General features: G+C 40.4%; 1 protein-coding gene across 1 annotated transcript in view; it reads right to left on the minus strand.

Moving 5' to 3' along the window:
* Window positions 1-679: 679 nt before the first annotated feature.
* The window catches only part of LOC128572869 (zinc finger protein 595-like), a 43,256-nt gene continuing 17,871 nt past the window's right edge, over window positions 680-26,064 (minus strand). Inside the window, exons 2-5 of the mRNA XM_053572998.1 lie at window positions 15,309-15,435; window positions 14,459-14,554; window positions 6,961-11,565; window positions 680-5,837 (exon numbers count right to left, since the gene is read on the minus strand). Coding sequence (XP_053428973.1) covers window positions 9,491-11,565; window positions 14,459-14,554; window positions 15,309-15,435 — 2,298 coding nt within the window. The 3' untranslated portion in view covers window positions 680-5,837; window positions 6,961-9,490. The remainder of the gene's footprint in view (window positions 5,838-6,960; window positions 11,566-14,458; window positions 14,555-15,308; window positions 15,436-26,064) is intronic.

Consider the following 26,064-nt stretch of genomic DNA (forward strand, 5'->3'; position numbering starts at 1 on the left):
TTTCATGTCTTAAGTTTAAATCTTTAATCCAGTGAGAATCTATCTTAGTTAATGATGAAACGTGTGGGTCCAGTTTCAGTCTTCTACAGGTCGCCAGCCAGTACACACAGCACCATTTGTTAAATAGGGAATCTTTTCCCCACTGAATGTTTTTAATTGGCTTGTCAAAGATTAAATAATGGTAAGTAGCTGGATTCATCTCTTGGTTCTCTATTCTGTTCCAGACATCTAATTCTCTGTTTTTGTGCCAGTGCCATGCTGTTTTGATCAGTATCGATTTGTAGTATAGTCTCAGGTCTGGTATCGTGATTCCTCCTGCTTTGTTTTTATTTCTGAGTAATGTCTTGGCTATTCGAGGTTTTTTCTGATTCTATATACAACAAAGTATTATTTTTTCAAAATCTTTAAGTATGACAGTGGAGCTTTAATAGGGATTGCATTAAAATTGTATATTGCTTTGAGTAGTGTGAACACTTTAACAATATGGATTCTTGCAGCCATGAGCATGGTATATTTTTCCATTTGTTAACATTTTCAGCTATTTCTTTTCTTAGAGTTTCATAGTTCTCTTTATAGAGATCTTTCACGTGCTTTGTTAGATAAACTCCCTAATTTTTCATTTTCTTTGGCACTAGTATAGATGGAATAGTCCTTAACTGTTTTTTTAGCTTGACTAATGTTGTATATATAAAGGCTACCGATTTATGAATGTTGATTTTGTAAGCTGAGATGCTGCTGTATGCCTTGATCACTTCTAAGAGTTTTGTAGTAGAATCCCTGGGATTTTCCAGATATACAATCATATCATCTGTGAAGAGCGAAAGTTTGATGTCTTCTGACCCTATATGGATACCCTTGATTGCCTTTTCTTCCCTAATTGCGGTGGCTAAAACTTCCTTACAATGTTAAAGAGCAGTGGAGACAATGGATAGCCTTGTCTTGTTCCTAATCTGAGTGGAAATGTTTTCAACTTGACTCTGTTCAACACAATATTAGCTGTGGTTTTGCTGTACACAGCCTCTATCAGTTTAGGAAATGTCCCTTCTATACCAATTTTCTTAAGTGTTCTGATCATGAAGGGATGCTGGATATTATCAAAAGCTTTTTCTGCATCAATTGAGAGAATCATAAGGTCTTTGTTTTTTAATTTATGTGCTGAATTATATTTATAGATTTATGTATATAGAACCAGCCTTGAGACCCTGGGATAAAATCGACTTGGTCATGATGTATAATTTGTTTGATGTGTTGCTGGATTCTGTTTGTTAGGATCATGTTGAATATTTTTGCATCCATATTCATTAGTGATATTGGTCTATAATTTTCTTTTCTTGTTGGGTCCTTTCCTGGTTTGGGGATCAGGGTGATGTTTGCTTCATAGAATGTGTTGGGTAGTCTTTCTTCTTTTTCTACATTTTAGAACAGGTTGAGTAATATAGGTACTAATTCCTATTTAAAGGTTTGGTAGAATTCTGATGTGAAGACATCTGGTCTCAGGCTTTTCTTTTTAGGGAGGTTTTGTATGGTTGATGTGATGCTATTTCAGAACTTGATAGGGGCCTGTTCAACATTTCCACTTGATTCTTGCTAAGTTTTGGAAGGTGATGTGCTTCCAAGTAGTGGTCAATTTCCTTTAGATTTTCGTATTTCTGAGAATAAAGTTTCTGGTAATATTCATTAAGGATGTTTTTGAATTTCTTAGGATTCTGTTGATATTTCGTCTGTGTCTTTTCAGACTGGTGAGATTAGAGATTTTACTCTTTTTTTCCTGGTTAGGTTAGCCAAAGGTTTATCTATTTTATTATCCTTTTCCAAAAACCAACTTTTTGATTTATTGATCTGTTGTATAATTCTTTCATTTTCAATTTCATTCTGCTCTAATTTTGGTTATTTTTTTCTTCTACTGGTTTTGGGGTTGGAATGTTCTTCCGTTTACAGTTGCTTGAGGTGTCCCATTAAGTTGTTAACTTCCTCTCTTTCCATTCTTTTGAGAAAGGCTTGCAGTGCTATAAATTTCCCTCTTAGGACTGCCTTTGCAGTATACTAGAGGTTCTGATAATTAGTGTCTTCATTGTCATTTTTTTCCAAAAATTTGGCAGTTTTTTTCTTATTCTCATCTCTGACCCAGCTATCATTCAGCAGATGGTTATTTAACTCCCATGTTTTTGTATGAGTATGCAGATTCCTGCTGTTACTGAGTTCAACTTTTATTCTATAGTGGTCCAAGAAGATGCAAGGAATAATTTCCATCCCTTTAAATTTACTGAAGTTAGACTTGTGACCTAAGATGTGATCGATTTTGGAGTATGTTCTGTGGGCTGATGAGAAGTATGTGTATTCAGTTTTGTTGGGATGAAATGTTTTATAGATATCTGCTAAATCCAAATTTTTTATGGTTTAAATCTAAAATTTCTTTGCTCAGCTTCTTTTGGAGGATTGATGCAACACTGCCAAAGGAGTGTTGAAATCTCCAACTATTATGGAGCTGGAGGAAATCAAGTTGCTCATGTCTGTTAGAGTTTCTCTTATAAATTGAGATTCATTCTGGTTGGGTTCGTAGATATTAATAATTGAAATCTCATCATATTAAGTATTACCCTTAACAAATATGAAGTGACCATTCTTATCCTTCCTCACCTTTGTTGGTTAAAAGCCTATTGTATCTGCAAATAGAATTGCAACACCTGCTTTTTTCTGATTACCATTTGCCTGAAATATTGACGAGCATCCTTTCACCCCAAGTCTATACTTATCTTTTAAGGTAAGATGTGACTCTTGTAGGCAGCAAATATCTGGCCTGAGTTTTTGTATCCAGTCAGCTAACCTGTGCCTCTTTAGAGGACAGTTTAAGTTGTTCACATTAATGGAGAATATTGATAGGTCTGGTAAAATTTTGGGTATCGAGTTTTTATAAGGTCCAGTGGACATTTTTAATCCTTTCGCCACTGTGGAAGTTGGAGTTTGATCAATAGTTTCTGAGTGAGTTTACATTTGTGGTAGAAGATTGGGCTGATGATTATGGAGGATAAGTCTGAGAATATCCTGAAAAGCTGGTTTGGTTATGGCAAATTTCTTCAATATCTGAATGTCATTAAAGTATTTAATTTCTCCATCATAAATGAAACTCACTTTAGCTGGATACAGGATCTAGGGTTGAAAGTTATCTTGTTTTAGAAGATTAAAAGTCAATGACCATCCTCTTCTGGCTTGAATAGTTTCAGCAGAGAGATCTGCAGTCATTCTAATATTCTTCCCTTTGTAGGTAATGGATTTCTTACCTCGCACTGCTTTCAGAATTTTCTCCTTTATTTTAACTTTAGTGAAGTTAATTATGATTTGCCTGGGGGATGTCTTATTCGGGTTGAGTCATGCTGTTGTTCTGTAACTGTGTGCTATCTGAATTCCAGAATCTCTTGGAATGTCTGGAAAATTCTCTTTCATAATTTCATGGAGAAGGGCCTCTGTGCCTTGCAATGCCACTTCATCACTTTCAGGGTTTCCGATGTTGTGGATATTAGCCTTCTTTGAATTATCCCAGAGCTCTTTGAGAGAATGATCCGTTTTTGCTCTCCATTTCTCTTCCTCTTTGAGAGTTTGGTTCAAAGGCTTTGTCTTCAATGTCAGAAATCCTTTCTTCTGCTTGCTCCACTCGTACTGAGGGATTCTACTGTATTTTTCACATCTTTGAGGGCTGCAAATTCTTGCGTCAGCACGTCAATGTCTTTGGTGGTTTTGTCTTTAAATTCGTTAAATTCTTGAGACAATTTTTGAATTTCTCCTCAAATTCCTAATTCCGACTTTTGAATTGCTCCTCAAATTTCTAATTACAAATTTTCCTCCATTCTATGAATGTTGTTTGCAACCCAAATTCTGAATTCGATTTCTGACATCTCAGCCAGCTGTTTATGAATGGGATGTTCAGTTAAATCTGCCATATCTTTTGTTGGGGGGGAAGGGGGTTAATCTATTCTGGTTATTCATGGTTCCAGAGCTTTTCCACTGATTCTGCTCCATGATTATTTTACACTGTTAGATTTTTTTCTGCTGGAGCTTTGTCGAGGACCCATACAGTGCTACGGCCTGAGAAACTCTGGACATGTTTGGTGTGGTGGGGCTAAATGGTTGTGTCTTGTTTTCAGCTGGTCTCTGTTTGACCCTAGTGAAGCAGTTACTCTGTTTTGAAGTCTCAGCTGTGGAGAAATACCAGCAATTAATTCACCCCTCCACCCACAAGTAACAATTGGAAAAGGAAAATCAAACTTTCCTACAACCACACACCCAGGGTACCACCTGAATAGTTCTTGGGTGATTGGCTCAGTTCAAAAAGTCCAAATCAATTGTCTCGGTCAGCACCAGTCTCAGCTGAGAGAGTTTAAAAGGTCTCTGGCAACTGGATTGCAGGGTTCTGGTGACTAGTCAGATACGGATTGCTCCAGTGCTCTGTGGAGTCAGGAGGACCCACCTAGCAAATAGATCAGTCTGGGAAGTTTGATGCCTCCTTCCCCACCTCGCACCTCTATCACACCCAGTCACTGATAGCCCTGCAGTTGGCTGACCCTGTTGCCTGTAGTGAACAGACACTCCAGGGGGTTGCACCTTCCTTAATCACAATGAAATGTATTTCTGCTCAGCCAGGCCGCTGCTTTCTGCCTCTATCTAGCAGGGGGAGGTGAGGCCTGTCAACCTTGGATGCTTGATTGAGTCTGGGGGATGTTCACTCAGTTCCAGCCCCGCCCCGGATTGATGTTACTGATAGAACCGAACAACTTTGGAGGAATTTGTTTCTGTCTCTGCTAAATTCCCCTGCAGAAGAGAAGCTGTTTTGAGGTCCCAGAGCATGCACCTCATGCCCTATCTTTGCTCCTACATGTTTGTATTCGCTTAGCTGTCAGCTCTAGCCACCTGTCTTCCTTTGTCTACAGGCTGATGATCCCCTAAGGCCCATGTACGTCTTAGGCTCAGTAAAGTGGTCCTCTGGGTCAGCCCTGCGCTGGGAACTTCCCGGTTCTGTGTGTGCATTTCTAGTCCCTGTGCTCCGCCAAGGCCGGTACCGCCTCAGGCAAACCCTTTACTCATGGGGCCTACGTTTCCATCCCAGATCTGTTTCGTGGTGGTTGCCACCTGAGAAGATGCCTGGCCTCCTCTGGTCGACCAGCAAGACAGGGTGTGGCTTCAGAATATCCAGGACTGAGCCCTATTGTTGCCAAAAGATGGTTGCTGCTCTGTGCCTCAGGGCACTGCCGCTCTGGTGTTGTTCCTTGTCAGCCGATCGTCCTCTCCTCAGTCCTGTACCATAGAGTCAGCACTGACCAGCTGCAGTTTAGGCCCTGTCCACACCCCTCAAGAAATCACCCAAGAATCTGGACTCTTGGGGTACAGGCTTTCAGACCTCAGAGTGAGAGTGGAGGAGAGTGCTGGAGCTCAGAGTTGCAGGTAGAGTATATATACAGTTTTATGCCTGGTAAAAGAAGGCCATGGCACCCTAGTAGGGAAAGTAGGTCCAGTTTTTAGAGTCTCTCCCGTGGATTGTAGTGGGAGGAACTTTGAACTCTGTTCCTTTGTTTGTGGGGCACTCTGAGCCGTTCTCATGCGGGAAGGGACTGCTGTCTGCTTGGAGATGGATTTTGTACCTTTTGTTTTTATCCTTGGGGTCGCAGCTCACCACAGCAGGGTTGATGTGCGTTCTTCAACCTTCTCTCTTGGTGCAGCTCTAATCTCCCAGGTTACTTGCTAAATTTCTGTCCTTTAACTCTCCTTCTGGAACGTAGCCTCTGTGGCAAGCCGGCTTCAGTCAGCCATCATGTCTCACCCCCTCAGGTTCTTGACATTATTGTTTCCTAGGGATTCCAAATTGGTATTAATAAAATACCAATATATGTATACAGTACTACAAAAATAATATACCAGCAATAACTTTTCCCACAGAGAGACATATAGACTGCACTGCCCATCAATGCAGTCTGATCAGTGCCCATCAATGCAGTCTGATTAGTGTCCATCAATACAGCCTCGCCAGTGCCCATACAGTGGAACTCTGCTTTTACCTCAGGCTCACACTGGTGCAGTGCAGGAACAGGCACAATTACAGAGCTGTTTTCTCCACCACCTTTCCAGTTCACACTAACCTGTGTGAACCGCCCTGCAATTTGTGAACTCACACAGGAATCTGACTGATTGGGTGAGAAGACCCATGTGATCAGATTCCACTGCAGAAAAAAAAGAAGGCAAACCCTTCGTATGCTTTTTTTCTTTCGAATCTAATGCGAGTTCAGCCATACAAGCATATAGCTGACCTTGCACTGCTCAGAGATTGCAACAGTAATTACCTGCAATTAGGTAATTAACAGTAAACTGGGGCTTACACAGCACACAACATACAACATCATACATAACTGAATAGCAATCAGAATATAAATGCACTTACTGTCAATTAAATTGGATTTCCTACTCCTTGGCTGACTGCAGAGCTGGATTAAGTTCCCACGGGGCTCTAAGCAGATTACCAGATTAGGGACCCCGTGTGATAACACTGAGCATTGACCATTTGCATTAACACTGACTGCTGACCATTTGCAATAACACTGACTGCTGACAATCTGCGTTACAGAGCGCTAACAATTTGCATTAACACTGAGCACTGACTATTTGCATTACCTCTGAGTTCTGACCATTTGCATTACCTCTGAGCACTGACAATTTGCATTAGCACTGAGTAATTTGAGTTGTCATTGTGATGCAATGCCCCTAGAAATCACCCCCAATGAACTAACCAACTTAAAAAAAAAAAAACTCTCCTAACTTCAAAAAAAAAGACACCCCTATCTGCAAAAAAAAAAAGGAAAAAAAAAAAGACCTTTTAACTTCAGGAAAAAAAGAACCTACAAACTGCAAAATAAAAAAAAAAATAAAAATAGATCCCCTAACTTCAAAAGAAAAAAAAAAATCCTAACTTGTTCTTACCTTGGTCCTTAGGCAGCTGCAGGCTCTGCACAGGCAACCTGGTGACTCCTCCATTTACATCAGAGATTGAGAAGAGGACTCGAGAGACAGAGAGAAAGATGGGAATCGGAGAGTTGGTGCACATTCTGCACATGTGCACTGTGGACCGGGACAAGTCGGTTGCTAAGCAGGACAGGCAACTATGGCAAAAATACCCAGCAGGCCAGATAAATGTCCTCGGCAGGCCACATGTGGCCCACAGGTGGTTGTCTGAGTACCCCTGCTCTAGGGGAACTCAGTGCCTGACAACCTTCTTCCCTAGTGATAGCAACCATTTCAATAGCTTCCTTCTGCTCTTAAGATCTGCTGATACCCTGGCTTTCTCTGTCTCCTCATCCCCATTCGGGTTATAAAGACTGGAAAAATCTGGTTTAACATTCAGATGTACTTGTGGGGCCTGAGACCCCTTTCTAAGCTTTTGACTATCAGCACTAACTTTTTTTTTTTCTTTTTGGCCAGGGCTGGGTTGAACCCACCACCTCCGGCATATGGGACCGGAGCCCTACTCCTTGAGCCACAGGCGCTGCCCTATCAGCACTAACTTTAACATGAAGTGCATTGTCCAGGTGAAGAAGAAAAAACAAATGAAGGAAGGGCAGGTAAGAAGCTACATTACCTGGAATTGAACAGCGTGAGAGAGATGTAGGAGTAGTAAGTAACATGCAGTTAGGCAGAGGGAAGTCAGAATGTCTATTGTTTAATTAGCTTATCTTGCAGAAGTTGTATTTTTTTTCCGTGATACTGGACCCAAATGGCAGATATTAGGGGACCAGAGGTAAGGTATGTTTTCAATTTTTTTGTTCCAAGTGTCAAAGAGTGGCTATTACAACTAGCACAGTGAAACAAATGAGCAGAACAAGCAGATGGAAGTGCTTAAAGGGGCAAAGTTCATAAAGAACTGTGCACTCCAGAGAAAGAACACATCTACATTTCCAAGTGGAAAAGACCCTGGGATTAGTAAGATGTTTCCCTTACATGGATTTCCAACTCTATGTTAAGTGATGTGGTGGTATAATATTCATCATTTTTCTTGGAAATGGGAAAACCTTCCACAATGGAGAGTCCTCACATTTCTATCCCTGTAATCAATGGACACTATTTATCATTGTAATTGTAGAGTAGATAGAACTGGTGTAAATTGTACTATGTTAACAAAAAGAGATCACTTGAGCTTACTGTCCTTTCACTTGTACGCTCACTCCTAAGTGCCTTTTTTTGTGGCCTTGACCATATCTCCACATTGTGGCCTATCTAACTCTTGAGACTCATTTTTGTAGAACAAACAGAAGTTCAGTTTTGGAAAGCCTTGAAATATCAGCTTTTATTTCTTGGAAGCCTCCTCTGCTTAATTTGTTCCTCTTAATTTATGGACAAAGGATCTCCTAGTAACATCTGCCCCTTTTCTCCTTAGCCCTACCTAACAGGATAAACACAACTTTAAGGCTCTGAGATGTGACTGACATTTGTAGAGTATTTCTTCCATTTGAATTAGGATTGGAAAAGTTTGAGATATATTTAAGATAGTCATACTCTTCACATATGTAGAATTTCTCTATGAATTCTTTTATGTACTGAAATGAGTAGTGGTAATAGGGTTTGACACTTTTCTCTCATTTGTAGGTGATATTCATGTTATAATTTTTTTATTTATACAATGATTAAAGCACAAGTTATACTATTGTCAAGCACTTCACTTTTGTAGACTTTTTCTTCCACACGAATTTTATTGTGTACAGAAAACTGCATACGGGCATGAGGCTTTGCCACATCTTCACATTGTTTCCATTTTTTCCTCCTATGGTTTCTCTTATGTTTGCTAAGACTGAGGACTACTGAAAACCTTTGCCACATTATTGACATTTGGATGATTTCTTCCCAATATCAATGTTCTTATGTGTAGTAATGTTTGAGCTCTGGTTAAGGTCACTGCCACACTGTTCACATTTGTAGGATTACTTTCCAGTTTCTTCTATGCTTAGCATGCTATGAATACCAGGTCAAGGCACTGCCACGGTCTTCAAATGGAGGGTTTCTTTCCTGTGTGATTTCCTCTATGTAAAGTGAGGATTGAATGTGAGTTAGAGTTTGCCACACTGTCCATATTTATAAGATTTTTCTCCAGAATAAATTCTTAAATGTCTAGAAATGTTCACAAACTAATGAAAGTCTATGCCACGTTTTGACCCCTGTAGAGTTTCTTTTAATAATATTTTCATGTACACAAAGGGTTGAGTACAGTGTAAATGCCTTGCCAAATTCTTCACATTTGTAGAGTATCTCTCCACAAGAAATTGTGTAATGTTTACTATGAGTTTAACTAAAGTAAAAGGCTTTAGTGCATTCTTTAAATTTGTAAGGTTTATGTCCAGAGTGAATTCTTTGATGTACAGAAAGGTTTGAGTCACAGTTTAAGGCTTTGCCACACTCTTCACATTTGTAAGGTTGCCCACCAGAGTGAATTCATTGATGTCTAGAAAAGCTTGTGTAGTAGTTAAAGGATTTTCCACTCTTGACATTTGTGGGGTTTCTCTCCAGAGTGAATTCTTTGATGTAGAGAAAGATGTGAGTTCCTGTTAAAGGCTTTGCCACATTCTTGACATTTGTAGGGTTTATCTCCAGAGTGAATTCTTTGATGTTGAGAAAGGTGTGAGTACTGGTTAAAGGCTTTGCCACATTCTTGACATTTGTAGGGTTTGTCTCCAGAATGAATTCTTTTATGTACAAAAAGGCCTGAGTACTGGTTAAAACCTTTGCCACATTCTTGACATCTGTAGGGTTTCTCACCAGTGTGAATTCTTTGATGTCTAAAAAAGCTTGTGTGATGGTTAAAAGATTTGCCACATTCTTCACATTTGTAGGGTTTCTCTCCAGAATGAATTCTTTGATGTTCAGAAAGGTGTGAGTGCTGGTTAAAGTTTTTGCCACATTCTTGACATTTGTAGGGTTTGTCTCCAGAGTGAATTCTTTGATGTATACAAAGGTGTGAGTGCCGATTAAAGGCTTTGCCACATTCTTGACATCTGTAGGGTTTCTCTCCAGAATGAATTCTTTGATGTTTGGAGAGGCATGAGTACACATTAAAGGCTTTTCCACATTCTTGACATTTGTAGGGTTTCTCTCCAGAGTGAATTCTTTGATGTACAGAAAGGTTTGAGTAGTGGTTAAAGGCTTTGCCACATTCTTGACATCTATAGGGTTTCTCTCCAGAGTGAATTCTTTGATGTACATAAAAGCTTGAGTAATGGTTAAAGGATTTGCCACATTCTTGACATTTGTATGGTTTCTCTCCAGAGTGAATTCTTTGATGTTCAGAAAGGCCTGAGTGCCGATTAAAGGCCTTGCCACATTCTTGACATTTGTAGAGTTTGTCTCCAGAGTGAATTCTTTGATGTACAGAAAGGTGTGAGTACTGGTTAAAGGCTTTGCCACATTCTTGACATTTGTAGGGTTTCTCACCAGAATGAATTCTTTGATGTCTAGAAAGGTGTGAGTGCTGGGTAAAGGCTTTGTCACATTCTTGACATTTGTAGGGTTTCTCTCCAGAGTGAATTCTTTGATGTACAGAAAGGTTTGAGTAGTGGTTAAAGGCTTTGCCACATTCTTGGCATTTGTATGGTTTCCGTCTAGAATGTATTCTTTGATGTCTAAAGAGGAGAGAGTGCTGGTTAAAGGTTTTTGCACATTCTTCAAATTCTTGTAATTTGTAGGGTTTCTCTCCAGAGTGAATTCTTTGATGTCTAGAAAGGTGTAAGTGGTGTTTAAATGCTTTTCCACATTCTTTACATTTGTAGGGTTTGTCTCCAGAATGAATTCTTTGATGTACAGAAAGGTTTGAGTACTTGTTAAAGGTTTTGCCACATTCCATACATTTGTAGGATTTATCTCCAGAATGAATTCTTTGATGACTACATAGGAGAGAGTGCTGGTCAAATGTTTTTGCACATACTTCACATTTGAAGGGTTTTTCTCCAGAATCTATTCTTGTTTGTCCAGAAATGTGTGAGTATTGTTTTGTAAGTTTGTCACATTCCTTATAGTTGCAGATTTTTTCTCTAGTATTAAAATTATCATAATTACAATATTTTGAACTGTGGCTAAGATTTTTGTCATCATTTTCACACTTGTCTAGTTTCTCTCCAGTACAGAATCCTGAGAAAGACTGAAAAACTTGCCTACCTTCTTTGCATTTGGACTGTTCTTTTCCAATATGAGTCATCTTATGTTCCGTAACCTGTGAGCAGAAGTTAGTGGCTTTCCCATACCTTTTACAATTAAAAGTTTTCTCTAAGGTATATATCATTGTTTGTTTATTTAGATTTGACCATTGTCTGAAGGTGTTCAAAGAGTTACTACATTGGAAGACTTTGCCATAGGTAGCTGTTAAACATTGGTCAAGTCCACTGTAAAATACTGTTTGCTCATCACACTCATACATACTTTCCCAATTTTTGGTTAAGTTTAAGTTCTCAGAGCCATAGCTTTGATATCTGCTCAGGATCATCTCTGGAAATGAATTATTTGTGCCCCACTCTTGAATAAGGTCTTCAGTAGAATGATTATATAGAGCTGAAAGAAATTTAAGCAATAACAATTTTAGCCACTGGCTTTTTATCAGAATCCAGTAAACATACTTTACACATTTGATCTACAAACTCACATCAAGAACATTAAGAACATGCCATAATAGAGTAGAGAGGTGCTAATTATTTTAAAGATAAATAAATGCTGCATTTTGGGGAATTCTCAGAACCCCAAGAATTTGCAGCCCAACAGGTAAACAGAAGGTGTAGAGGTAAAGTATAGGCTCATGTTTTTAATCCTAGAACTCTGGGAGACTGAGATGAATGGATCACTTGAGCACAAGTGTTTGAAATGAACCTGGGCAAGAGTGAGACCCCATCCCTACCACAAATAGAAAAATTAGTCCAGCACTGTGGCACATGCCTCTAGTCCCAGCAACTCATGAGGCTGAGACAAGAAGATCTCTTGCACCCAGAAGATTGAGCCTGTGAGCCCTGACAACAGAGCACTCATTCCAGGGTGACAATTACTCAGCCTGAAATAAATAAATACATACATACATAAATTTCTCTGTGTGTATATAAAGGAAAATATCATCAATAATAATAGGAAATAATAAAGGAAGAAAATATCAATAATAATAATAAAAGAGCCAAATACAACAACAACAACAACAACAAAAAGGTTTTCATATTTACCCCCATCACAGAATTTATGCCATCTTAATACAGAATGGTGAAAATGGAAGTAAACATCCAAATCACAGCTTTGTCCTCAAAAGAAGAGTGACACCTGTGTTAAACTTCCATGCTTTTGAGGGTGTTTCCAAAGAAAGTTTGCTGACTGCCATCAGTGAGTGTGCTGAAAGGAATGGTGCTATAGTGTGTAAGACAGACAGGGGGTTCTGAATTCAAAGGGATAATAGTATTATAGCAGCATAGAGACTCCAATGTAACAGATTCAAGTCTAGCAAGTGATGAGAAACTCTAAAGAGAACATGTAGAAAAATGTTTCCACTAAAAAATAACCATACATTTCTACAGGAAAAACACTGTCTAAATGTACAGTTCTCCCTTTCTTAGTACAATGTGTGTCAGAGTCCTACAGGGTACAAGCTATATCACAAAGTTTGGAAAGGTGGTAAGTGAAAGCTTATAACATACAAAATGTTAGGGGGACATTACCTAAAGAACTAAAAAAAGATCTGGAATTAACAATAAAAACTAGCGATGTCTAAATTACCCTACACTTTTATCTGAATAATGCATCAAATGCATCAAATAATGCATCAAAATGCATCACATAGGAATGATACAGACCACTAAGTAAAATAGGTAAAATGAAGGTACCAAACACAATGAAAATGACTGAGCAGTCTCAAATGTAAGAAAAAAGGTATAAAGTATAAAGAAAGCTCACCATACTTCAGCCAGGACAATAAAAAAGAATCCCATACAAAGACAGATGAAGATCAAGGATTTGAAAGTCACACACAAGAAGAGAATCTTGAATGCAAGAAAAAATATATGTGTTATCACTAAGGATGCTCTGTCAGATTACTAGTGATTAAGGATCACAAATCTTCCTCATCAAAAATGAGTTGGTGAGGCTCGGTGCCTGTAGCTCAAGCGGCTAAGGAACTAGCAATACAACAGAGCTGGTGAGGTTGAATCCAGCCCAAGCCTGCGAGACAGCATTGACTACTACAACCAAAAAATAGCCAAGCCTTATGACAGGAGCATGTAGTCCCAGCTACTTGGGAGGCTGAGTCAAGAGAATCGCTTAAGCCCAAGAGTTGAAGTTTGCTGTGAGCTATGATGCTACAGCACTCTACCCAGGAAGACAGCTTGAGACTTTGTCTCAAATTAAAAAAAAAAAAAGAAAAAGGGTGGTGCCTGTCGCTCAAAAGAGTGGGGGTCAGCCCTATATACTGGAGCTGGTAGGTTCAAACTGAGCCCCAGCCGAAAAGTGCAAAAAAAAAAAAAAAAACCCTTTAGTTCAGACAGTCTCATTCTGTTATTCAGTCTACAGCATCATAAAATCAACCTAACTCACAGCAATCTCAAACTCCTGGGTTCAAGGAATTCTCCAGCCTCATTCCCACCACCAGCCCCCAGTAGGTGGGACAACACACAACCACTACAATGCCTGGATAATTTTTCTATTTTTAGTAGAGACAGGGTCTCACTGTTCTTTAGGTTGGTCTCACCATCCTGAACTCAAGCAATCGTCCCACCTTGGGTGTTACAGTGCTAGGATTAAAGATGTCAGCCACCACACCCAGCCTAAAGAATATTAAAAACCATTTCATAGGTATACTAAAAAATACACACATATTTCATGTCCTTAAAAGCAAGGGAAGAGCAGTCACATCCTGCACTCACACGTATGCCATAGAAAGTTCTTTCTTTCAAACTAACCTAGAAGGAATATCAGTGAAAAGTAAGGTCTTTCTGGAAATGAAAATGAAGAACAGGCATAGTGGCTCATAACTATATGCCTAGCACTCTGGGAGCCATATTCAGCTCACAAGTTCCAGACAAGCCTGAGTAAGTATGAGAATGCTCCTGTACCAAAAAAATAGAAAAACCATTAGCCAGGCAAGGTGGAGAAACCTGTAGTCCTGGCTATTGGGGGCCTGAGACAGAAAAATCACCTTACACCAGTAGTTTAAAGTTACACTGATCTAGGCTGATGTCATGGCACTCCAGTGTGAGGCAAGAGAGTGAGATTCTGTATCAATAAGAAAACAATAAAAATAAACACTAATAAAAACAAGAACAGAGATGCCTTTATGTAAGAACAAGGGAAAAACCCTAGGCTTCTCAGAAACAATTTCTGGTTAAACTGAGCTTCCTTAATCACACTGTATTGTGTGGTTTCATCCTAGAACTTGGACCTCTGACCAGTGTTACCCGCTTCATTCACTCCAACCTACCTGGGTGCTTGACTAGTGTCTGCTGTGTCTTCACCTTCCAGGGTTCTTTGCTTTGCTCCAGACAGGTGATGAGTTCTGGCTTAGAGACAGTAAGACCTATTTTATTAGAAAAAAAAATTGGGATTCTTTAATTGGCAATCTAATGCCTTGCTGAAGTAGAGAAAAGGACATTTAGAAGATCCTGAAATAGTGTCCCAAACAGATTTCCTTGCAGAAACTTCAGAATTTTTTTTTTTTTTTTGTGAAGACAGAGTCTCACTGCCTCACCCTGGGTATAGTGCTGTGGCGTCACACAGCTCACAGCAATCCCAACTCCTGGGATTTGGTGATTCTTGTGCCTCAGCCTCCTGAGTAGCTGGGACTAAAGGCACCCGTTACTCGCCTGCCTATTTTTTTGTTGCAGTTTTGCCAAGGCCGGTTTAAACCTGCCACCCACAGTACATGTGGTTGGCACCCTACACACTGAGCCACAGGAAGTGCTGAATCTTCAGAATCTTTAAAAAGTATTTAATTTTGGAACATTCCTAACTCCTCCACTACCAAAACTACTGAAATAAAATTTGGTGCTAGAAATCAGACTTAAAGGTATGAGTAACTACCTAGGTCATGAAATTTCTGAAATTTCCATTAATCTAGTGAAGCATATAAATCAACTCAAAAATGGACAAGATTAAGGCCAAAGTGAAACAACTCCAATTTTTTCTTTTCTATACCAAGATATCCTAAAGTTTTCCATAGAAACAAGAACCTGATACTCAGTCAATGAATAAACTGAATGAAAACCTTCTACAAAGAGAGAATATCAATTGTTTAGTGTAAAACCGGAACTATGTATGTAACTTATCCTCACCCAGGAAGACCAGGTTTCTGTAGGTCTCTAACATGACTTCCCGATACAAATGCTGCTGAGCAGGGTCCAAGCAGGCCCACTCCTCCATAGAGAATTCAATAGACACGTCCTTGAATGTCAACACTCCCTGAAAAACAAACATATTTACCAAGAAAACATGGGGATATGGAATTTCACTTTATTTTTCTTTAGACAGAGCCTTAAGCTGTCACCCTGAGTAGAGTGCTGTGGCGTGAAAGCTTATAGCAACCTCAAAGTCTTGGGTTAAGCAATTCTATTGCCTCAGCCTCCTAGCTGGGAATACAGGCATCTGCCACAACACCTGCTTTTTTTTTTTTTTTTTTGCAGTTTTTGGCCATGGCTGGGTTTAAACCCACCAAGTCCGGCATATGGGGCAGACACCCTACTCCTTTGAGCCACAGGTGTCATCGCCAACATCCAGTTATTTTTTTGTTGCATTGCTGTTTAGCTGGCCTGGGCCGGTTCAAACTCACCAGCCTGGGTATTTGTGGCCTATGGCATAACCACTGTGTTAAGGCACCAAGCCATAAATTTTACTTTTAGTTAAATGAGTGTAGAGAACTCTTGCTGACTTATAAGAGTAAGTACAATTATCTAATAGGTATAGATGAGATACATTACCTCATGTGCTGTCAAAAACTGAAGAAAGGAGATGGAATGGCAACCACAAAAGCAGTATACACATCATACATTTTTGGTTGACACAGGAGAAATAAAAGGCCACCAATACAGGCATGTATAATTTTGTGCCTTATTTACATCATATGTTATAATCTGTGTATGTTTTTTATATGACAATGTCATGGTGTAATAAATGATAACTTTAAAGTTTGAATATGTACAAGAAGTGGAGATCTTGAAAAAATGCAGATTATTATTCAGACAATATGGACTGAAGATTCCATTTTTAAATTTCCAACCAGCTCACAGGAGTGACAACGCTTCAGTCCCATGATGATATTTGTCACATATGCAGTCAACTGCAGACATTGGATTTATCCCACTTGATTCCTGAACCAGTGACCAAGGGTGACAATCTTTACTTTCCAAAGAAAGGTATATGGAAGAGAAACTAAGAAGAAAGGGGGGGGCGGCGCTTGTGGCTCAGTCGGTAAGGCGCCAGCCCCATATACCGTGGGTGGCGGGTTCAAACCCGGCCCCGGCCCAACTGAAACCAAAAAATAGCCGGGCGTTGTGGCGGGTGCCTGTAGTCCCAGCTACTAGGGAGGCTGAGGCAAGAGAATCGCTTAAACCCAGGAGTTGGAGGTTGCTGTGAGCTGTGTGAGGCCACGGCATTCTACCGAAGGCCATAAAGTGAGACTCTGTCTCTACAAAAAAAAAAAAAAAAAGAAGAAGAAAGGGGTGCATCCTCAATAAACGTTTTGATTACCATATTAGTTGATAATCTCCCAACTTCTTATTAAGAATACAGAAGATGGGGTGGCACCTGTGGCTCAAAGGAGTAGGGCACTAGCCCTATATGCCAAAGGTGGTGGGTTCAAACCCGGCCCCAGCCCAGAACTGCAAAACAAACAAACAAACAAAAAAAGATTGTTCTTATGATTTGGGTGGGTCAACGGGGTAGGGCGCTGGCCCCATATGCCAGAGGTGGCAGGTTCAAACCCAGCCCTGGCCAAAAACTGCAAAAAAAAAAAAAGAAAGAAAATACAGAAGATATACTGAACCTCAGAATGGAATATGTGTCCAAGAGCACCGTAACTGAGTGAATAAAATTAACATTAACTGTAACAGGATTAATTAGTATCAGGTGCTGATTCACAAGTGCAAGCCCAACATCACTGCTGTGATAGTACTGGCGAGAAAAAGTCAATCATAATGTGATAAAAACTAGTTGAGAAAACCCTAGTTTTGGCAAAGTTACAGTTACAGATACCTGGTATGTCTTCTATTCTCTAATCGTGTCTTTAAATAGCCTTCTTTGCCAACCCAGAAAGCAAGTCTTTTCTAATTATTCTGGTTTAAATTACTCTAGGCAGTTAATGCCATCTTCTGTAAAAGTGCATGAACATCATCCTATTTTATATAGGACCAGTGGAGCTTCCAGTTGGAAACTAAACAGTACATATTCCCCTTCTTTGCTACTATCCAGTGACCCAACCTCACCCACAATAAAAATCTTGGGCATCCACATTTTACCATTTTCAACAGACAGAAATGAAACATTTTCACTATTTTAGGAAACAAACTTAAATTCAGAATTTTTTAGTGCATATATGGGGAGCCTGGATGGAGAGAGACTGGAAAGACTCTGCCATATGTAGAGCAGAAGGAGTTTAGAGCCTCGTGACTATTAAAAGAAAAAGGGAAAAAAGTATTTAAACAAACTCATTCAGCAGGAACATCACAATTAGAGACATAAAGGTTTGCAAAGTCTGAGAAGATGATATTACAGGAGAGACATGGACAGAGCCCTGGGCCTTGGACTCAGTTCCCTGTGTAGCAATCACTTCTTTCCTTTTCTCTTTCTTTCCTTGATTTCCTTCTTTTTGAGACACAGCCTCAAGCTGTCACCCTGGGTAGAGTGCAGTGGCACCACAGCTCACAGCAACCTTCAAACCTTGGCTCAAGCAATTCTCTTGCCTCCACCTCCCAAGTAGCTGGGACTACAGGCACCCACCACAATACCCGGCTATTTTTTGGTTGCAGCTGTCATTGTTTGGCGGGCCCAGGCAGGATTCAAACCTGCCAGCTCAGGTGTATATGCCTGGTGACTTAGCTGCTTGAGCCACAGGTGCCGATCCTGATTTCCTTGTCAGGTGAGATCATCTGGACACATTACTCCTGCACCTTTACAATATGCCTTTAAAGACATCAGCACAAACTCTTCACCTGCTACCACCACATCCACAGGCAAAGGGACCTCAAAGTACAGAAAAAATTTTACCCTTTCCCATTCTTTATCAGGGGAGAGAGTCAGGAAGAAGGAGGATCCATATAAAGACCAAAGTGTGAGTTTCTAATTTCTTGGCCTCCAGTGCCCTCCCTTATCAGCAATTTCTGTTATGGAAATGGGAATATAGGCCCTCGGACCTTTTCCTGGAAAAATATAAATAAACTCGACTGTCTTAAATGTATCTGGAAACCCTCATGCTTGACATTGGCCTTCCTTTAGCATCACGGGGGCCACATGGATGACATCAGCCACACTAATAGAATCTGTTGGCAGGCAGAATCACAGATGATGGTACTTCTTCAAACTGGCCAAGGAATCCTACCTGGAAGCCTGAGCTGAGAAACACTTATCTAAGCATCACCTCTCAGGCTTTAGTATGCATACAAGGTATTTATCAGTATGCCCCTCTATCAAGAGTCCTCAAACTATGGCCCGTAGGCCACATGCAGTGGTGTGACTGTATTTATTCCTGTTTTGTTTTTTTACTTCAAAATAAGATATGTGCAGTGTACATAGGAATTTGTTCATAGTTTTGTTTTTTTTAAAACTATATTCCGGCCCTCAGATGGTCTGAGGGACAGTGAACTGGCCCCCTGTTTAAAAAGTTTGGGGATCCCTGAAATAAAAGCAGCAGTTACTCTATCTTCTAACAAATAATCAGTTTTATTTCACAATGTCTATTTATGTACTTCTTTAAGAATTTCAGAAAAACCAGCCAGATGATTCCAGCGTATAGTCTCAGCACTCTTCGAAGACCAAGGCAGGTGGCTTGTCTGAGCTCAGGAGTACCAGACCAGCCTGAATAAGACTAAGACCCTGTCTCTATGATTGCTAGGCATTGATGCAGGTGCCTGTAGTTCCAGCTACTTGGAAGGATAAGGCAAGACGATCGCTTGAGCTGAAAAGTTTTAGTTTGCTGTGAGCAGTGATGTCACAGCACTCCATGTAGGGTAACTGAGACTCCACTTCATAAAAGATCAGTATAGCATCAACATTGCACAACTCCCCATGAAGGAAAATAGTGAGCAGTTAGCCCCCATTTCTGTTTTGGTCTAGCTGATGTCAGCCAGACAGCCACATGGCAAGAAATCATTTCAATGAGACATGGTTTCCCAAGGTCATTTCCCCTTTCACCACCTTCTGGCACCCCAGGAACATAAGGTGCTCTTTGCAACATTAGTCAGCCATCTTCTCACATTGCTCTTGAATAAACTGTTTGTTCTAAAACCAACTCTTGCATTGGAACTTTGATGTGAGGAGGGAAAAGTCAATCTTGGCTTTGGTCAACAATTTGCAGGTTTTGAGTGAGTCTAGGAAGTGGCTTCTTTAACAATTCCCTCTATTGCTGCTGTTACTTTTTCTGGATTAAAGCAGCACTCAGCTAGACAAAGCAAACACTGCACAGAGTCCCTTCTGCACAACACTTTCTAATAAAACAAATAACTTTGGTTCAAGGAAGACCACCAATCACAATCTTGAAACAGGACATAGTTTACTGGCACTGTAAAGTCTCCAGTGGTCAAAGGCAGCAGCAGTGTCTAAGGAAGGACCTGGACTCAAAATTTGGACCTGCCAATTTGGGTCTTGCACTGGCGGGATGCAGCTAGTGCCCTATGTACATTCATGAGAATTAGAGAAACAGAAAAATAGGAATGAGGATATTCTCAGGTATACGCAATGCATATTTGTCATCCAGGATCAGTTTCTGGCCTTCTAGTCTCAGGATTGGTTTTAGGTTTAAAGATATCAGGACAATTGAAAGACAGAGACACAATGTCTGACTGATGCCTTCTAAAGTTAGTTTGTAAAAATTTACAGGTTGTCCCCAAAAGTCACCATACATAAGGAACATTGAAAATTGTAGCTAAATATACCTGTACAAAATATCGATTACAAAATTTTAGAAAGAGATGGAAAGACACAGAGAATAATCTGTAAATATTTTGTAAATTTTGTTGTAAATAAAAGTATGTGTAGCCAGGTCCAGTGGATCACGACTGTAATCCCAGCACTTCAGAGGCTGAGGCAGGTAGATTCACTGAGCTCACCGGTTGGAGACCAGCCTGAGCCAGAATGGGTGAGACCTTGTCTCTGAACAATAGTTGGGCATGTGGCAAACGACTCATGTCCTAGCTGCTTGGAGGCTGAGGCAAAGAATCACTTGAGCCCAAGACTTTGAAATTGCTATGAGATACGAAGCCATGGCACTCTACCTGGTAACAAAGTGAGACTCAGTTTCAAAAAAAAAAGGGGGGGTGGCACCTGTGGCTCAAAGGAGTGGGGCGCCATCCGTGAAAGGGGGATACTCAACCAGCAGAGATCTCACAGACCATTAAGGTTTGTACAAAAGGTCTTTACTGGCGAGAGAGGGATGCTGCAGAGCAGCACTAAGGAGGAGAGAAAAAAGAGTGAGCGAGAGAGAGAGAGAGAGAGTAAGAGAGTGTGCAAGAGAGACAGGGAGAGAAAGAGAGAGTGAGAGAGCAAGAGAGAGTAAAGGAAGCGACGTACCTTTATGTAATTTTGGTTAGGGGAAGTCTCAGAATGGTGACAGGACAGTAGAATGTCAATAAAGAGTAACTACTATGGCAGTAACTCAATTTATTTGGAAAAGTCAATTTACTTGGACCAAATAAATAGTACATTTAGCTACAATTTTTTTTGCTACGTATAGTGACTGTAGTGGCAAATTTTGGCACACCACAGACTATAACTACTCATCAAGAAGGGTGATTGAAAATTGGGAGAACTTTTGTACCTTCATTATTTGGGACAGCATGCAATGTGCTGTGCTGAGAGAGGATACCAGGAATGGTGAGGTCTAAGAGAACAGAGATCATCTCAAGGAGACTCCAAGGATACACTTGTGGGGTCCTCCACATGGTGACTCAGGTCTTAGGAATTTATGAAAACTTAACTTTTTTGAACCCAGAAATTTCCACTTCTGGGAAATCCTGCAGTTCTGTTAGTGCTGGAACAGCTTCTCTTGCTTGATTCAAACTGACCAATGAGAAAGGAATCCATGGGCAGAAAGTTTTTGACTGGGGATGAAAAGTAGAAGACAGGGCAACTTGGGGAGTGTGGCCATTTTGAATTCTTCTGACTTTCCCTCTGTCAGGTGAAATAAAGCCTTTCACCTTATAAACATGGTATTTGGGTGCTCCTTCTTCCCATCGTGCCTCCCTGTGTGGCTGCCTCAACTGGGTGGAGAAAGGACCAATTCAGCAGGTGTTCAAGGAGTCAAAAACTGGGAAGAACTGGCATGGAGGAACTGGTACCTGCACTGGGAGACGTCTAAGACAAGGTAGGATAGTTACTGGATGTCCACCACTTGGGTGGAATCTGGGATCCGATCAACCCCTGGGGCAATAGATTGCCAGCAGGTCTGGTGAGAGGTGTATGAGAGTGTGTAGATGTGGTGTGACTGGCATAAATTCTGAGGGTGAGATTGGACCTCCCCTCACAGGGCCTAGGAGTCTTGATTCCACCTCCTATCGCTAAGTGGCAGTTTGAGTGGAAAATCAAGGATGACCAAGTTAGGAAAAGATCGGAATTTTGTGCATGTGAGTACTTGGAGACTGACAAAGATGGGTAACAATAGTTGGGGTTTAGCGTCCCACCTTCACAGGGTAAAATGATTGTGTTAGTGGCCCCTTTTTCTCTGCTCCAACATCATCCCCTGGCTATTCTGAGACAAACTAGAAGTTCCAGATTTTTTGCTTTCCATCTCAGACAGGGAGTCATAGAGAGTCATAGGGAGCTCATAGGGAGTCCTTGCTAGAGCTCATAAGGAGTCCTCTGCAGTATGTGGCGTGTTAGTGCCTACTTGGGAGTCTGACTTTAGAACTCACCTGAGCCAGAAAAATGGGTGTTCTCTGTCCAGCCCTGAGTGTGAAAACCCTATGCCAATGCTATGTTTCACAAAATGTCTCTCATTTGTAAAATGTAATAGTTTGGTTGTTTAAATTATTTGTGAAACCAAGTCTTCGTCAAAGTATAAGATTCTTGTCTTTTAAACTTTCTAATTATCACTCTAGCCAAGCAAATAATTACCTTCACAGAAAACTGTGATGCTGTTCTGTGAAAAGTGGGTTTTTGAGAGTGAGAGATATTAGACAGAAAGAAAAATGGCATAGTATAAGAAAAGGATATTGAGTGGTAAATTTTGTCCTGAAACAGAATAATTACATCAGAAAGTGATAGGCAGGGCAATCCAGAAGTTTTCTGATTGTAGATTGTCTTGTGCAGGTTAAACAAAGCTAATAAAAGGGCATTTGTGAAGAAATTTACATGTGATTGTGTTGAGTATGTATTTCCTTTAGAATCTTTTGGCTTGTAATCTTGCTTAAGAAATAAATGTTTTAAGCCTTTGATATGTGAGAAACCTTCCAAAATAAAAACTCTAACTTCGGTCTTTTTGATATATAAAGATGACTGAGAATCTGAGAAAAACATATTAGGCTTAATTGGTTTGTTGAAAATGTATAGGGAATATTGTCAAATCTGAAATGGTGCTTAATTGTGTGAGAATTATGTTCATATGTATCTTCTCTTTTTTTTTTTTTTTAATTTGGCTGGGGCTGGGTTTGAACCCGCCACCTCCGGCATATGGGACCGGCGCCCTACCCGCTGAGCCACAGGTGCCGCCCTATCTTCTAATATTATAAAATATTGGTCTGTGTTAGTGTATATGGTCCATAATGTTGGAATTCAACTCAGAAAGTATTCTTTATTATTATTATTTTTTTAAGAGACAGAGTCTTACATTATTCCCCTGGGTAGAGTGCTGTGCTGTTATAGCTCACAGCAACCTCTAACTCCTGGGCTTAGGTGATTCTCTTGCCCTAGCCTCCCAACTAGATGAGACTATAGATGCCCGCCACAACACCTGGCTATTTTTTTGTTGCAGTTTGGCCGGGGCCATCCCTTGGCATATGGGGTCAGCGCCCTACCCACTGTCATCGCCCACAGAAAGTATTTCTTATAACTGCCTGGGTACAAACTTTGCTCTTCAAAAGAAATATTAGGAGAGGCTAATAAATTCTCTCAAACTCAAATTTCTAATGTCTTTGGAAATTAAATGCCTTCAGCCTAAAAATAAACTGCTAGAACTATAATTAGAAATCTAACATGTTGAGGCAGGCACAATTACTTTGATCAGAGTGTCAAAGGATTATTTTCTTCTTTCTTCTTATAAGTCATGTTCAGAAACTTATAAAATACTAACAATTTAGACAACAATCACCTGCTGTTACATAAAGAAATGACAAATAACAAAAAATACTGCATCTGTTTAAACTGAGAAAGAGAAAAACAATTGATAATTCAAAGTTACAGAGCCAAAGATGAAAGATTATTGTGAGGCACAAGATAAAAGGAAAAAGGAGCCCAGTTTGTGCGATTAAAATGGCTTTATTCCACTTGGGTGCAGGTGGCCTAACATTTGCAACCTGCAGGAAATGAATCTACCCCTGGGTAATGGCAAATGGGGGTGGAAGGTGGGGGGGTGTTTAAAGGTCAGGAAGGTGGCAATCTGGACATTCCCTTCCCTGGGTTGGACATCTGTTTTAAGGGTAAGGGGTTGGCCTATTTACATTTCCCAGGTGTGACATCCAGTGAAGCAGGATCGGGGGTTGAGCCATTCACCTTTCTTAGGTGGGTCATCTGGTGGGAGAGGGTAAAGGGTTCCTTGTTTTAAGCAGGTCCACCCTATTTGGGTGGAGCTTGACTCTATCAATAATGTAAATTGGATGGAAAGGTAGCATTTGGAAAAATGAGAAAGAAACTGAAAATTGATGATTTTAATGCAAGACCTAGAAGAGTTAGGCTGAGGAAACAAATGAGAAACATTTACACTCAGCGTGCCATACTTTTGGAAAATGCAGGGGAAACAAGTCCTCCAGTAGAGTGTTAAAATATATGGGAGGGAATTAGGCTGAAAGGGATCCAGAGCCTTGCATTCCTAAGTTAAAAAAGCAAAATCCAACTCTAATTTATTCTTATAAATTGCAAGAATTGTTGGTCTTTGAAAAGTGAACTCATACAAAAATTAGATGAGAAGTGGGAGGGAGATTGGTGTCCTCTCACCTAAGAGGCACAATGTAAAGGTATATGCCATGGCTCAGTGGGTAGGATTTGAACCCGGCCACCGCCAGCTAAAACAGCAGTGACAACTGCAACAAAAACTAGCCGGGCGCTGTGGTGGGCACTTGTAGTCCCAACTACTTGTGAGGCTGAAGCAAAAGAGTCACCTAAGCCCAAGCATTGGAGGTTGGTGTCACTGTGACACCACAGCACTCTATGGATTGAGACAAAGTGAGACTCCAGTCTTTAAAAGAAAAGAAAAAATGGCTGGGCGCCTGTGGCTCAAGCGGCTAAGGCACCAGCCACATACACCTGAGCTAGCAGGTTGGAATCCAGCCTGGGCCTGCCAAACAACAATGATGGCTGCAAGAAAAAATAGTTGGACATTGTGATGGGTGCCTGTAGTTTCAGCTACTTGGGTGGAGGAGGAAGAAGAATCGCTTGAGCCCAGGAGTTGAAGGTTTCTATGAGCTGTGATTTTAGGGCACTCTACTCAAGGCAACAGCTTGAGGCTATGTCTCAAAAAAAAAAAAAAAAAAAGCATATGGCACACCTCCAATGAATGATACATCTACAACACGGACTTGACCACATAAACACAAACCATGTAACCTAATCATTCCCCCCCTCATTTTAATGTAAAATTTACAAAGAGAGAGGAGGTGTAAAAATAAAACAGAAATTAACTGATAAGTATTTTCATTGTTTAAATACCTATTTTGGAGCCAGTGTCTCACTCTATTGCCCCAGAAAAGAGTGCAGGAATGTCATAACTCACAGCAATCTCAAACTCCTGGACTCAAGCAATCTTCATGCCTCAGCTTCCCAAGTAGCTGAAACTACAGCTCCCCCACCCCCGCCCAATAACACTGGCTAATTTTTATATTCTTTGTAGAGACAGAGTCTTGCTCTTGCTCATTCTGATCTCCAAATCCTGAGCTGAAGCAATCCACTCACCTCAGCCTTCCAGAGAGATAGGATGGTAGACATGAGCCTTGGCACTCAGCGTCTTTAAATATATGAAAACATCATTTTCATTTCTCAAAGAGTATATACACATATCTGTATATGGATATGTACAGAGAAACACACACACACGCTCACACAAATTCATAGGTTTTCATAAAGGACTAAAATCTCTCAGCCAGCCTCCTTTCTCTTGCCTCCAGCTCCCTCACCTACATAGATTTCTATTTTTACAAACCATTAATAAACCCAATAAACCAACCAAAATATAATGGAAATTCTTTTTCTTTACATTTTCTGAACTATTTTGTCTTTCAGTATTTGTTCCTTTATGCCTCCAGTGATTTCTGAGTGTCTCACGTGGAACTATGAACAATCACCACTAAGGATGGAAAATACCTAGAAAAATGTTTGCCTTCAACCTTTGCTGAGGAACAATGGAAACACTGTTCTCAGTCACAACAGTCACAACACGTTGCGAAATCGGTTGCATTAACTTCCACTTCTGCTTAAATCCAGACACCCATCTGACCTCAGCCTGGGCATTCTTCCTTGCTTTCTTTGGCATACTATGCTTTGTCTTTTGCTTTGTGTCTTTCCACTCCTATCTTCTCCTCACTCACAACCTGCTCTCTGCTCTTTCTAATGGCTTCCACCCATTCATTAATATAAAATAACCCTACACTTTTGTATCCTAATCTGGACCTAAAGAAATTCTTCTGTCACTCTATGTGTAGGACCCACTGAGCAACAAAGCTTTTTCACACCTCTTGA

Source organism: Nycticebus coucang, chromosome 20 (assembly GCF_027406575.1).
Source record: "Nycticebus coucang isolate mNycCou1 chromosome 20, mNycCou1.pri, whole genome shotgun sequence".
Classification (NCBI taxonomy): Eukaryota; Metazoa; Chordata; class Mammalia; order Primates; family Lorisidae; genus Nycticebus; species Nycticebus coucang.